This window comes from Misgurnus anguillicaudatus, chromosome 10 (genome assembly GCF_027580225.2).
Source record: "Misgurnus anguillicaudatus chromosome 10, ASM2758022v2, whole genome shotgun sequence".
In the NCBI taxonomy this organism is placed as follows: domain Eukaryota; kingdom Metazoa; phylum Chordata; class Actinopteri; order Cypriniformes; family Cobitidae; genus Misgurnus; species Misgurnus anguillicaudatus.
The window spans coordinates 39,318,186-39,334,721 of NC_073346.2; the positions used below are offsets into that span (position 1 = coordinate 39,318,186).

General features: G+C 36.6%; 1 protein-coding gene across 1 annotated transcript; it reads right to left on the minus strand.

Annotated features, from left to right (window-relative positions):
- Window positions 1-3,317: 3,317 nt before the first annotated feature.
- LOC129449213 (free fatty acid receptor 2-like) lies at window positions 3,318-4,313 on the minus strand. The gene has a single exon (XM_073872705.1). The coding sequence runs from the start codon at window positions 4,311-4,313 to the stop codon at window positions 3,330-3,332; it is 984 nt and encodes a 327-aa protein (XP_073728806.1). The 3' UTR covers window positions 3,318-3,329.
- Window positions 4,314-16,536: the final 12,223 nt, after the last annotated feature.

Consider the following 16,536-nt stretch of genomic DNA (forward strand, 5'->3'; position numbering starts at 1 on the left):
CACCAACAGTCCAAATTTGCACTTACGTTTTTGCTTATAACTTCTGATCCGTATGTCCTAGAAACAAAATTCTTGTTTCCTCTGATTCCTTGGCTCAAGCCGATTCGATTGGACCCTATGACGTCATTTTCCGTCATGAAAATTTTTCCGCCATTTTTAATTATTCGTAAAACCTACTTTTGCGAACTCGTCCTAGAGCTTTTGGCCGATTTCCACGAAAATTGGTATGCAGCATCTAGAGACACTCAAGGACACTCAAAACCTACTTTTGCGAACTCGTCCTTGAGCTTTTGGCCAATTTCCACGAAAATTGGTATGCAGCATCTAGAGACACTCAAGGCAAACTTTGTTATTAAAAGAATTTTGATAAACCAATCCGTTGTCGTATAGCGCATCAACGAATTTTACATAGAGCGCAAAAAAACAGATTTTAGGCTGTATCTTCGCCAAACTTAGGCCTATTGACACAAATCTTGGTACTTGAGATGCCAGTCAGGAACTGAGGGAGCATGCACAGTTTCGTTGCAGCGCCACCTAGTGGCCAGACGAATGATTTATAGGCCTATAACTTTGGCTATGATCATCATATTTACAAGGGACTTGTTTCCTTGGAGTTTTGAATAGTTGCCGAGTCCAACGATACCAAACATGCCAGGATTCGCCTTACGGTTAACCCTGTGCGGCAAAATAGCGCTTAAAAAACACGCGCAAATATCTCCGCGACCGTAATTCTGATCGACTCAAAAACACCATAGGAAGAAACTAACCTTACCTTCTGAACAAAAAGTTCTATTGGCGTTATATTAAAATTTTCATCAGAAATGGCCGAAAAATGCAAAAAAACGTAATTTAATTACCTTTAAATTTTGTATTTTTTACACATAAATGGTTATAACTTCGCAACGAAAAGAGATTTTTTTACCAGATTTGATATGCTGATGTACGACCACAGTTTGAGGCTACACAAAAAAAATTGCTTGCTTGCACCACTAGGTGGCGTTATAATTGAACAAAAACTGTGATATCAAGCCAGCCCTATGGTCATACAACTGTTTCTTCACTAAACTAAAGTGTATAGTCATAAAACTAGCTCAATGTAACGTAATCATGACCTGAAGTTGCATGCACAATTTTGTCACAGCGCCACCTAGTGGTTTTGAGATAGAAAATGGTAATTTTTGCCTAAAACTACTGCAACAAACACATCTAAAACCACAAGTCATCATGGATTATTCATTTCATGGCTTGGATTATAATCACTGGTGGATGTCCATTTACTGTCTAGCAACCAATGAGAATACCTTATCAACTGTTTTTGCAAGAGCTATATCTCTTCATCAGAACAGCGTTGAGACATGGGGGTGGGCTCTTTCGACTCATTAACACCACAGTAACATTTTGTGAGCTGAGTATTACCACTGCAAGCACCACTCACATTTCCTTCAGTGTTCTAGTTGTCAATGCTCCTCAAGACGTGAGGGAGAGATTTCACTGAATTAGAACACAGCTTTTTTGCTGATTACTGTTATATTAATTTGTCTGAAATCAGGAGGTTTTGCTAGGTTTTTTAAACTGCTCAACTGGACTCAAGTTTACCTTCTTCTGTGCCCTTTTTGGCTTGACCCCGGTATCGCTGCCTGCAGCTATATTTTCCTTTATTCTGCTCCAGACGGATAGTTTTGTTTTAAAGCAATGGTGGGCATAATTATATGCGCATCGTTAGCACATCACTCTCCTGCGTCATGCACACGGCCTTTTCTAAATTTGAAGGCTACAACCTCCGGAGGTCGCATATGCGTGCTGCACGTCATCAAGCTTGGTTTATTTAAGTTAAATAAGCATTGTTAACAATAATAGTCAACTTTATAATTGTTAATATTCTGAAATACGTCTTTATGACGTATGCAGCCTTCAGATTAAGAAACGGCCTGCATGTTGCCCGAGTACATATCAGTGAATAAAGAAATCATTAAGTATTTTTAAAAACCCGCATAAATCTGCATATTTGCAAATTATTTAAAATTACAGCGTCTTGTTTTCATTAAACATAATAATCATTTTGATTTGGTATAATGGTTTTAAATTATCTTGAGATCAAGGGGGCCCCCTAGTGGTGCGGGGCCCTATGCAAATTGCGTAATTTGCATATACTGTAGGACAGACCGGCACTGAATACAGAAATAACAAATATGTAATGTCCATTTTTGCCTGTTACCTCTTGGGTTATGACCAAAGCACAGATACTTTATTGCTTAGAAATTAAATGTCTGGTTTAATTTAAATATTTTCTTGTTCATTATTTAAACTGTATAAAAACAGTTGTGTAATGGTCACAGTTCTCACTGCTATTAGATAATCTTTTCATTGATGTTATGATAGGACATTATTTGGCCTATTTTTAGAGTGTATATAACTATTTCAAAATCTGGATTAAAATTAGAAAATCACCTTTAAAGAAATAAAGTCCCCAGCAACTGCATCCACTCACAAAACATAAAGTTTTGCTATATTTACGGTAGAAAATTAACCAAATATCTTCAAGTATCATGATCTTATAGTATCCTAATGATTTTTGGCATAAAAGTAAAATCATTCATTTTGACCTTTATAATGTATTATTGCTGGCTATTGCTACAAGTATATCCATGTAAACCTTATTTGCATGCTATAGTCTGTTTTACAGTATCTGAATGAATGAATGAACGCTAAAATAAACACAACACATTGAAACACACAGTCCAGATTCCTGGATGGGTTCTGGCTTGTGTCGGGTAAGATCAAAGGCTTTGAGGGGTGTGATGTTGGTCTGGGTCTTGTGTGACTGGTTTAGGGTGGTGAAATAAAAAAAATACTGGCAGAACAATGGTTTTCCTTTATTAAAGGAACAGTAAGTAGGGTTTTAAGTGTTTTATTAATCAAAATCAATGTCTTTATTCATAAATATGTCCTCGTTGGTGTCAAATGACCTCTGCCAGTGATCTGACTTTTCTTTGTAAGCTTAAAATTTCTTCTCTTTATTTACATTGAACGGGTAAGTCCAAGAAGGCTTCCATGTCATTCCGCCGTATTGATAAACTATAATAGCAGAGAGGGACAAAAAGCACTAGCCTACCAATGTGTTTTCACAACGTGTTTTCATTCAGAACACGTGAACCAGCTAAAACGGACAAGGAGATCAGTGATTACATAACGGCTATACCAACACATATTTTAACATGACGGGCCACACACCACACACCCGTACACATGATTTGACTTATATTGACGATGGTTAACTATCAAGAAAAAAAACATAACTCAATCCATCCAGCATCACAAATGTTATTTTATTATGTCATTGGGATGTGATCTCTGTGTTCTCTTCGCTGCTGTCCCACCTTTAAACAACAGACAGAAGAAGCTGAATGGCAGCAAAGCATGGCCATGCGCCTGATCAGCTCTCGCAAGACGCTCTTAAAAGTCTCTCTGAATGCTGAAGAAGAAAAGTAGAAGATGAAAGGATCGAGACACGCGTTTAGTGTACAGGGGACCAGAACATACATATTCCGTTCAGTGCTGTCACTGCTAACACTATAACTCACAAAATGTGATATGCCGAAGGGCATAAAACAGATAATAAACACCAGCAGTGTTACCAAAGCCAACCCGATGGCTCTCGTTCTTATCTGAGTTTTCATGTTGGGTAGATTGGACAGTATGTATATGAACTTGACGTAACAAAAGCAGCAGATGAGAAACGATGCACAGAGGAGCACGATGAAAACTATCTGAGGAAACGTCTCAGTTATCCTCACTTTTTCGACAGTGAATTCCTCTTGGCAGGTGTTCCTGTCAGACGGGTCGATGAAGTCCGGCTCTGGAGGATAGCGGTAATATGTGATATAGACGATACTGCAGGTTACAAAGGAAATCACCCAGAAAAAAACGACGGCTATCGCTGCATGTCTGGGATTGCGTTTTATCTTGTATTTTATGGGGAAGGCCACACCAAGGTAGCGCTCAACGCTGATGGCCGTCAGATGAAGGACGCTGTTGTAGATGGTGGAGAAGTAGACAAAACCCGTCAACAGACAGATGGAGTACGATAGCGTCCACTCCATGTTTGCTGCTTCGACCATGCGAAACGGCAGAAAGAAGAGGAAGATCAGGTCTGAAATAGTAAGGCTGAGTAAGAGGATATCCATAGGGGTGGTTTTTTTGCGAATCTTCTGGCAGAAGGCGTAAAAAGCCAAGATGTTGGCAGGAAGACCTGTGATGAGAGTAAATCCATAAACTCCTAACACCAGGTTACTGAGAGCCACCGTCCACGTCATTTCTACGAGAAAACAATAATGAATTCATGAATCATTTAAGTATTTTGAATAATTTTAAAATCTGCTGAAACCACCTGCTGCATATAAGTCTGATAATCTAATGATGAGATTTGGACAATCAAAGTTTGGTTTCACATTTATTTTTTTACTGATCTTACTCAGTTAAAATTAAGGGTATCAAAGTTATATTTACACAGAATGTTCTTTATATAGAATGATTTTATGTAGAAAAAATGACATGACCCCGCCAGCCTGTAAACTAATTTGACTAACATGCTGAATCAAGCTATTGTAACATTTTAACTTTGCTACTAACCAGCATAAACACGTGGTTCCCAACCAAGGCTTTGAACCTGTTCACAGGACGAAAACCAGAAACCTTTGATGTTTTGCAAGGAACAGAAACGAAACCAGAAACTTAAAAAATATATATGTTCCGGAACAGAATTGTTTATTTAAAATAATGGTAACTGGTTAATATCGTTATTTTTTTGGTTCTATGACTCGGTGAAGTTCACTTCCGGTCGTCATTAGTCCCTTTCACACATACAGTCTTTACTGGTAATTTACTGGTAAATTGCAGTTAACATGTCATGTGTGAACAGAACCTTTCCGGTAAATCTGTGCTCCCAATTTACCAGTAAAACAGGTTGTAAGATTACCAGTAATTTACCGGTAAGCGCTGTGTGTGAACGAAAATTATAGGATTACCGGCATTTAGAACGGACGACGTCAGACCGTGCGGACAGCTTCGGGCCAATCATAGCGTTTTAATACAGATGATGCGTTTACCCCCGCACTGTTTACTGACGTTTCCACACACATGCTGCTTGAAAGTTGAGCACACCTGAAGTTTACGTCCACATTTCTTCACCAAAGTTGTTTAAAACAGCTTACCGCCGAATTGCCGACGTCCTTAGCACGCCCTCTGTGAAGCCTAAAGTGCAAACAGTAGTGTTGTTAAAAACGCATTTTCGGTTTGAAGTCGTCTCATTCAATGTTGTTTGGTCATGAGCAACTTCGCGACTGTTTACCACAGACGTGAAAACAACAAAAGACGGACCGTGGTTATGAACGACGTGGATTGTTTACAAATACAACACTGAGCTCGCCGCGTGTTATACTTCCGCTTTCTCAACGAATTTACCGGTATTTTGATACTGATGTGTGAATGATGTCTTACTGGTAAAATTACGGAACGCCACTGCGTGTTTGAACAGCACATTTTTGTATTTACTTTTAAATTCATTCTGGTAAATTCATGGTAAGTTACCAGAATTACTGTGTGAAAGAGGCTATTGACTCATCGGAGAAATGAGAAGCTTGCCACCAGCAAGTAGTATACTCAAGTCTCTAATGCTTAATCATAAGAGGTAAATATTGTAGGTTACCAAGTATTTCAAGAGTTTTACTAATAAGTGGTGTAACGGATCGCAGTTAACGGTTCGGCTCGCTTGCGATTCGCAGATTAATATGCAAATTTAAATAGGGTGAAAGTTGATAATTTGCACGTGTTTCAAATGCTTGCAAATGTTAACACTTAAGATTTTAAACAATTTAACCACAAAAAGGCGCTAAAGTGAGCAATTTTCTGTACGCACAGACGCACATGTGGTTGAATGTGTCCGGTGCAACTCCAATCAAACTTGATCATCCCTTCAAAGTTCAGAACTCTTGATGTATAAACTTGAGAGAGATTTGCGCTACTGTGTCTCATATTGTAGTCCATTAAAATACATTTGGCGAATAAAGCACTGAAAAACAACATAATTTTCACTTTATGTGGAGCGACTGTTTAGGCTGCATCATCTTCCCGAAGCTCCATTTGGAATTCGTCCTCAGCCTGTGTGTGTGCGTGTTTAAGTCCACTCAAAAGTGCATACACGGAGAGACGCGTTTCAAAAAGCAAGCAAACAATCTTTCTGTTCTTGACAGGACACATACAAACAAAATGATCTCGAAATACCACAGTATTATTTTTCAAAAAAAAAAAACATTTGTTTAAGTTGCTTGCCAATAAACAAAATGGTAGAAATTGTCCTTGTCTTAATTCATGTATAATGCTGAAACAAATGTAGGCATGTCAGAATTATAGTTATGCCGCTTACATAATGTAGCCTTTTTAATGTTTGATGACAAAATAGAGACTTAACAAAAATTATGTAGACAAATAATCTAAGTTTAATGTTCTAATGATCAGCCTACTTAATTGTATGTCCCACAGCTGACATGGAACTTATAAACCGGTTCGTTAACGTTAAAACACTGTTTCTGTTTGGAACACACCAATGGGGAAAAAATATGGTCCCTGGTCCCAACATAGAAAATCATCCTGGGGTGCGTTTCCCAAACAACGACGTAACTCGTTGATGAACGACCATATTACGATGCATCGTTGGAGAAACTAACTACCTTGTCACGACTGTTTCCCAAAAGCATAGTAACTTTGTCGCACATTCGTCGTTTGAACGATGTTGGTTTAACAACATAGTTGATGATGTCATGTGGGAGGTGAAGTAGTAATTAATCTGTGCAAATCGATTTAATGTCAGATTATTGCTGTAAATAACATATATTGCATCAGAAGACTGATTTTGTTATCGTGATTTAGTTATCTACTGTTTATATTCAAGATATACGTCACTCCTCCCAGGGATGACGTCACTCCTCCCAGGGATTCCCCGGGGTCTTGCGCAGTTTTCAAATGCAGCGCTTTCATTCTGTTTACAAATTTAAAGACGTAAAATAAAATTGTAATATATTTAGAATGATGGATATTGACTGTACTACATGTTTTTTTTTCTTATTTTGTTCAAAAGCATGATCAACGTAAGTCTACATTTGATAATAACAAGGAACGATGCTTCTAACGGCAGGTCAAGAGCTGTCGTTCCAACGACACAAGTTAGCGATGCAGTTTGCGAATGTTCGTTTGAACGGTGGTTTCGGGAAACACCAAATCGTTGAACGATGTTAGTAACGATGGAACTTACGATCTTCATTGGCTAACTATGCTTTTGGGAAATGCACCCCTGGTTTGATCTAGATTTGATCGGTATCTAAAGGGAACACACTATAAAAATATGCAAAAAACATAAATATGCAAAATACTAATAACAACACTTACAAACTCTTGAAATTCATCAATAGGCTACAACACTAAACTAAATTTGTTTGCTTACAGCTGCGAAGATGAGAGCCACTACACAATTGTGAGTCGGTTTCTGATGTTCCTTCAGTAAGACAAAAAAATGCTGTTGTGCATCTAAAGAGGATCAACTTTTCAATAAGTGTGAATCAAGAGTCCTGTTGGGATTCTGCTGAGTGTAAAACGACTCTCCATTAATCTCTCTTGTTAGATTATCTGCATATCTCTGGTGATATGAGCTTCCTGAAACAGGCAAGTGTTACGTGTCAAAAACCAGTGGCAGGGTTGAACTTGTAACCTTTTCATTTCTAACCACCTCAAAACGTCATCACTTTTAGTTTCAGCCTCAATTTGACACCAAAATATCACCTGCAGTGTATTCACTTCATATCTGATGGATATTAACAAGTGGAAATTATTGGGACCCTCATGAATCAATTCTTAGAATCCCGATTCGATTCAAAATCGATTGTTGACATATTAATTAGCATACATTATTTGCCCTTAAGGTTAGACTAGTAAGGACTTTTGTTACTTGTCTCTAAACTGTCATATACCGTATGCAACTGTGTGCTTAAAAAAGCCATTCTCGTTTCTGATTTCTGACAAATTGTTGACTCATTAAATCTACATGTTAACATTCTACTTGTTAACGTCCACGAACTGCAACGTTTTCTGATCATTATCATTATACACCTACGTTAAGGAGCAGTGGTTTTGGTTTTGTCTAATACAAGCGCACTCAGCGCCTCCATCTGGTTTACAATGTAAGTGCATATTTTTACAGAAGTATGTTCATGTTCTTTTGTCTTAACAATCTGTTACAGATTTTGGGAAACGTTAATTTATTGACAAATCAGATGCCGTATGGTGAAACAAGAGCTGTTTATCCCTGTTCAGTGAGCGAACAGAGAAAAGTCAGAGGAAGACCTTCCCAAAATGTATTTTTTATCTTTAGCTGTTTTTGTTGTTATTTTTCCATTTGTACTGCGCGGTGGGCCTGGATCCTTTGAAGGACGTGGACTTTAAAGGCGGGGATTCGGTCTTTGAAGAATTCAGCCTACAAAGTCCACATGGCGAACTGAAATGATCAGGGGTGCTTCTCAATAAGCTTCCTCGTCTCCTCGCTCCTACTGTACATCCTACGACCTGGAAACTGATCGAGCTCCGCCATAATGTAGGACATCTCAATTCTTTAAACCGCGAGGAAGCGAGGAACGAGAAGCTTCTGAGGAGTCATGAGCTAGGATATACAAATGTATCCTATATGCCAGTGGTTCTCAAACTTTTTCAGCCTGCGGCCCCCCTTATATACGGTGCATTCCTTTGCGGCCCCCCAAAGAAAATTTATGACAAATTTGTTCTAAAAACCTAACATTTTATTAAAAAACAACAACATTATATTAAACAAAGTAGTGCTGTTGGTTAGTAGCCTTATTCTTTTAGGTTTAATTACATAGAATTCATTATAAATGAATGTATTTTATAAAATGTCATAAAGCTGGGGCCCCCCTGGCACCACCTTGCGGCCCCCCTGGGGGCCCCGGACCCCAGTTTGAGAACCACTGCTATATGCGGAAGTGTTTTATCAACTAAACCTGGCACGTTAAATCTCCTCTCCCTTCACGTCGTCACGTCATTAAATACACATAAATCTTGCTATTAATCATTAAATGATTGTAAATTTAGACTTGTTTCAGACAGTATATTTAATATTTATGTAAACCACCGATCTATATAAACGATCAGTGGTATAGACAAATATATTAATTTTACAGCACTTTTAAGAATGTGTTTAGTAAGGATATGAACTATAACTCATATGTATTATTTAACTTTATTTTATTAAATATTTGGGGGTTTTAATGCAGTTTATTATTTGATAACATAAAAAAAACATTATAAAGAGAGTAAGGAAAGAGGATATCATTTCACTTAATTCTTCGTCTTCTGCGTCCTTGCAAGGAAAGGAAACGAGGATGCACAAATAAGAATTGAGAAGCATCCCCGGTCTAGCCTACGGAGGGAGTTGCGTCACCTGCTGTTCCCGCCCAACACGCCTGTCAGTGGGACTCAACACCAGAGATGTTTCAGACTTTCAAAAATATTGATGGAGCCAGATATGTTTTATTTTATTTGAGAAAATATGAGTTTTCATTTGTGAATCGATTTAGAATCGATATTTCCTCTGCTGAAAAAACAGCATAGACCAGAATAATTCCCATGCTAGTGGTCCTGGTTTAGCTGGTGGTCACCAGCAAACCAAATACAACATATGCTGGTATGCTGTTTTTCCAGCAGGGTCCCCCATCCCTATGTATATTGCGCACACATTAATGATTTTAAAAATACCAGGATTGACACAATATATATTTTTGGAATGAGCTGAACCAAACTTGCTGAAAAAACAGCATACTGTACCAGCATATGTTGTGTTTTGGTGCTGGTTTGCTAGTGAACACCAGTTAAACCAGCACCAAACCAGTATCAGCACCAGCTAAACAAGCACCAAACCGGCACTAGCACCAGCATCTCATGTTGGTCATGCCGGTGGCCACCAGTTAAACTAGCGTAGACCAGCATAATTCCCATGCTGGTCCATGCCGGTTTGATGCTGTTTTAGCAGGGGGCATTAAATCATTGAAATATGTTTACACTCTAAAAATGGCTGGTTTATTTTTGACCCATAATGGGTTGGACAGAACACATGCTGGGCCAAAAACTTACCCAATGCTGGGCCATTTTAACCCAACTACTGGGTTGTTATACCCCATGGTTGCATAACAACAACCCAACATTGAGTAATTTTTAACCCAGCACATGTTCTGTCCAATATTTACCCATTATGGGTCAAAAATAACCATTTTTAGGGTGTAAAGCTGTTTGTGGCACCTAGCAAAGGGCTAGTAAACTACATAGTATAGCCTAAACCAGTGGTTCTCAAACTTTTTCAGTGTGCGGCCCCCTTTGTGTACGGTGCATTCCTTTGCGGCCCCCCCAAAGAAAATTTATGACAAAAAAAACAGTTCTAAAACTTCACATTTTAATTAAACAAAACATGAAATTATACAAAGTACTACCTTATTTTTTTAAGTTTAATTTCACAGAATTCAAGATAAATTCATGTATTTTATAAAAATGTCATAAAACTGGGGCCCCCCTGGCACCATCTCGCGGCCCCCCTGGGGGCCCCGGACCCCAGTTTGAGAACCACTGGCCTAAACAATAGCAACGTTTTAGTTCCATTCAAATGAGATTTAAATTGGTCCCTGGTTGTCAACATTGGCAATGTCAGTATTGAATGTCAATATATAATGTTTTGTAGGTTATCAATTTAATGACATGAACATAAAAACATAAATAATCCCCTTTTTTTAAAAAAAAAAGAAACATTATTATCATATAAGTTAGATCCACGTTATCATGAAGATCAAATCCAGAAGTTTAATTTGCACTTGAACTGAGTGATAATTGTTTCATATACACCTTCTTATAAAATCCTAAATCGAATCTTGATCTCAAAATTCGTTTTAAATATTTAATCGATGTCGTCTCACATTGTCCAGAAAAAAAGAAATAGCCCGACTGCATGGAATACAGGATAGCATCATACCCTACCATTAGATAACAGCAGAACATAGTGTAAATAAATAAATGCTTTTTTGATATTGTACATATATCATCAAATGTTAAAGTGTAAAAGATTGCATCTGCAAGATGTATTTTTTTATTGTTTGCTCATTTGCAGTACATCTCTGAGACTTTTCCTAAAAGATGTAATATAGACATAGACATGAAGATGTATTTGATTTAAAATGCATTTTAAGACATTTATCAGATATTTTACACATCATATGTATTACAGATCTTTAGCAGACATCTTACAGACCTCAGTACTTGTGTCATCTGCATTAAAATGCAACGTTGTACAACACTGAAACACTTTATTATCATTTTCTCGCGAACAACCGACAAGGTTAACATAGGCTAAAAGTAGCAAGCTAACTGTTAACTATGTGGCTGCTACTCGGTATAATAATTTTCAAGAACATTATGTAAATTAGGTAAACTATAGTTCCAGGCTACTAAGATAAACACCAAAACTTAACATAAACGTATAAAAAAAATCATAGCAATTTATGCAAAAATAAAATAAAATTGGTAGAAAGCCGGCACATTTCTTACCTTTACCACCTTCTTACAGTACATACAGTACAAAGGATGTTTGTTCTGATCCCAACAAGTCAGGACAAACTACTGAACAGGCACCAATCAGAGACCACATTTTTTATGATGTCATCATGACTTCTTACAAAGTGTTTTACAATATTTTAAAACCACAAAACATTAAAGTACACTAACCTATTTTAATACAAAATATGAACCATTTTCATCAACACTTTTAAATACAAAACCCTATTTTATAATTGAAATACATGGATCATATAAATACTGCCCATCACTGGTTTTCATAATTGATTAACAAGATTAAATAAAGAAAAATCAAATGAAAACTTTTTAGTAGATGGAGATGGCAGATGTCTCAATACACTGTAAAACCTAAAAGTTAACTCAACTCAAAACCATTTAGGGAAACCGGTTGCATTAAACCATTTAAGTTTAAAAACACATACATTTGAGTACTGTAAACTTAAACAAATTGAGTCATATGCAGTTATGCACTTATATTTAAGTTAAATATAAGTGCATAACATGACTCAAGTTCATAGTACTTAAATGTATATGTTTTAAAACTTAAATGGTTTAAGGCAACCGGTTTCCTTAAATGGTTTGAGTTAAGTTGACTGTCAGTCATTAAAGATCTTTAATGTTGAGGTTTCTTCCTTATATTGAGATATGCAGTTTCCTCCTGTTGTGGATGAGACTCATTTAAATACACACAAAAAACTAATTCTGACAATAACAATAATGTACTTGAAACATGTTGCTATATTTGGACAATTTAGGCAGATATTATATCAAAATATTTCTTGTACAAATGTTAGGAAACATTCAGGGTTTTAATGCTCAGCTAATGTGTAGTTTAAGAGCCATAACTGCCTGGTACAGAAAAATGTTTTCATCACAGAATAAATCAAATCAAAAGCAACACTTGGTAATATATCATATTTGGCCCAGTGATTTTAATTCAATTATGTATCCGCAAACTGTTTCGTCAGTTTTCCTCTTCAGCCTTGATCTGTCATGTTAATAATTTAGCATGTTGTTGAGCCAATGCAGCCAATGATAATATTTAAACATCATCTTTGAATGTAATGACTTTTTGTTACCCCGTTGGTCGTCATTTCATGGCAAAATGAGGCAAAAATAAGAACCGCTGGTTTTACGGAAATATAAATTATTTTCACACGATGCCTCCACAGGAATTAAAAAAGGTCTCTTCTAGACTCTGTTATGCAAGCTATGTGAAATCTTTAAAGTGGAAATAGGTCAGTATAACCTAATTTCACATTTACATGACGCTTTAATCCAAAAGTGACTTACAATTGCTATATATGTCAGAGGTCGCACGCCTCTGGAGCAACTAGGGGTTAAGTTTCTTGCTCAGGGACACAATGGTGTCTCACAGTGGATTCGAACCCAAGTCTCTCACACCAAAGGCGAGTGTCTTATCCATTGCGCCATCACCACTCCAAATTTAAAATTGACAACGCTGCACAGACACAACTAATACCGAAATATCAAATATGTAACGTCCGCTTTGGCCTGTCATATAGTAAACTGGGTATGACCAAAACACACGGTACACGTATCGCTCAGAAATGCAGTTCTGACTGGAGCCTTCAGGGTTCTCCTGATTTTGCCAAGTGGATGATGTCCTCAGAGCAACATTATGTTGACCCTGGGACAACATTTCAATCAACCAATCAGATTTAAGAAATAAGTTTACAGTTTGTTTTAAGTTTAAGCTTACAACTAGGATTAGCTATTTCTAGACCATCGTTTTTCACTTATCATGTCCCTCTGATTTTAGGGTTTGGTTATGGTTGGGGTTTGGGGTGGGTTTAGGTTTTATTTAGAAAAATGTTGTCCTTGGGTCAACACAATATGTTGCCCTGAGGACATCAACCACTTGGCAAAATCAGTTTGAGCGTAAGTTCAGGGGCCTCATTTATAAAGCGTGCATACGCACAGATTTAATCGTAAAGTGTGCGTATGCAAAAATCCACGGTATATTAATAAAAACTGTCTTTGACGCGGAAAAGTGCTTAGCGCCACGTCAGGGTCTGAGCAGACGTACGCACTTTTTGCTTGTCTGATTGCTGCAGGTTTTTTGAAATATAAGCCATTCTTGTTGTTTAAAATTGGGTTTAAACATTGACAAGCGCTCTTTTATATGTCTATGACATTAATTAGGCATCGTTTCAAGTTCATTTGTTATAGATTTGAAAGGGGTACACGCGTTTTCTGCACGTACGTTCGGTTTATGAATCACACCTACGCATTTTTGTTAAATGATCGTAAGATCAAATGTAGGATGGTTTTACGCAGCATTTTATAAATGAGGCCCCTGGTCTAATTTAAATGTCTTGTTGATCATTATTCAAACCGTATAAAAGCAGTTGTCTAATGGGAATGACACTTCCCACTGCCAGTGGATAATCTTTTCATTGATTATACACAATTATTTAAAAAACTGGAATCTGAAGTTGCAAACATTTATTGAGAAAATCGCCTTTAAAGAAATTAAGTTCCCAGCAGCAACTGCAGTAGGAAATTTAGAAAAGATTTTCATGCAACATGATCTTTACTTAATATCCTGGCTATTGCTACAAATATACCGTGCGACTTAAGGTTTTGCGGTCTTTCTTGGGTCACAGATGTGAATCAATTACACATACAACATTTCTGCTGATCTGGTGTCTGGATCTTAGTACTAAAGATTTCTGCTTTAAATCTTAGTTGCATCATGAAGTTTGTTTTACAGTATCTGAATGAATGAATGGTAAAATAAACACAACACATTGAAACAGACAGTCCAGATTCCTGTACAGGTTCTGGCTTGTGTCAGGTATAATCATAGGCTTTGAGGGGTGTGATGTTGGTCTGGGTCTTGCCTGACAAAAAATGACTGTATCATTAGGAGTTAGTCGATACAAAAAGTCCCTGTAAAAATTGCAGGTTTTTGTTATGTAAAATAATGACATCAAGATGAATCACGTTGGACCCTGTTCCACCTTTACTGCGAAATTGCAGAATTATAAATAAATAAAAAGTAAAATAACCTGGTTGCATAAGTATGCACACCCTTTTATAATGGGAATTGTGGCGTGGGGTTAATTGTAAGACAGCTAAATACTTATTCATCAAAATGATAACAAGAGAAATAACTCACAATTATGAACTTTTTTTTTCAGAAAATCTATTTCTATGCATTGCTGCATAACACAAGGATGGTTAGATGAAGGATTATGGATGGATGAATGTATGGGTATCTATCTATTATAGGCAGATATAGAAACAATATCCACCTTTAGTATATAGACAGAATTTTATTGAATTATTTGTGTTAAATTAAACAATAAACCCTCTGTTTGTTACAATGAATCCCATCTATGGATTAGGTCACTTAGTTTCGGGGTAATTGTTTGATAACGGTCCCACAAACAAACTTTAGGTGTTCAATTGTAGCAAAGATGTGTGTCGATTGTGTAAAAAATATTAATCTAACTTAAATATATTTTGAATGATAGAGCCAAAAAGCCAACATGCAGGTTAAAATATGTGACCGGGTCTGTGAAAATGTAAATCCCCGTTTTGTTGTCTATACACATCATCCTACATAATGTAAAGAAAATAATGAAAATATAGAATTTCTGCAGAATTTCATTAACCTCTTAAACCCTGAGGACCCAGTCCCGGGTACAAAATTTCGTATTTTGACTCAAATAAAAAATTCTTTTAATCTTTAATGGTCCATCATGGACCCCAGTAACACATATGAGATACTGTTTGAAAGCTTAGACTCTCTACTTTCTCCAGATATGCATCACTTTGAGAAATCTTTTACTGTAAGAAAGTTATTTACACTTAATTTACACTATCACCCCCCCCATAATTTTTTATATGATTTAATATTCACATATTTCATATTTTTCAAGTATGACAAACATGGGCAAGTCTTATATCAAATGAAAGCTCTCATTCTCAGGAATAAGGCTTCAGCGTTATTTTTGTTCTATTATCAACACATATCCAACAATAGTTGAATGAATAATAAGGTAAAAAATCGTCTTTTGTAAACAGAGTGTGGACTGCCTCAGATAGCACATATAGCCACAAATGATACACCATCTTTTCTCTTAGGTCCTACTCTAAAAAATGAGTCCATTCACAGCATTTTCTTAGGTTGTGTGCATGAATAATCCCTTGTTATTTATTATATGTCCAAAACAAAAAATTAATATTTATATGAAAAATGTATTTTCGGACACTTCAGTAAAATGAAAATAACTTTTGAATGCGACATGCTAAAGAGATCATTCTTTTTTTGGGTGTTTACTGTCTGCTGCTGGTAACAACCAGAACTGTCTGCAGTCTGCTAGAGCACCCAGAACCAGAGTTATACACTATCAGAGGTAGTATTTACAACATAAAAAAAGAAAATTTGGTGTTTCCTCATATGAAAAACAACATAAATAACACTATTTGTCACCAACAGCAGCTTTTTATGTAACTTCAAAGGGTTTTCTTTAAAATGATATAAAGCAATTGCATTTATTCCACTGTATGTGGTTATGGTAGCACTTCAAATGTTTTTAGGCAGAAATTGTATACAAAAAGGGTATTATTCCTCCCATCAGTTGGAGTAAAATAACTTTTGCATAGATTATGATAGAGAAAAAAATCTTTTTTCCTCTGTAAGCTGGCAATTGCTGGAATCAAACAAAACTGTCTGCAGGGAGCTGAGGCACTCAGGGCCAGAGTTATACACTTTTAAATAAAAACTTTAGAAAAAAAAACATCAAAAAGCGCCTATTTATTTTTGTGTTTATTAGAGGACTGACATCACATACAACCATGTTTAGCACTTTCAACAGTGTTTTATGTAAT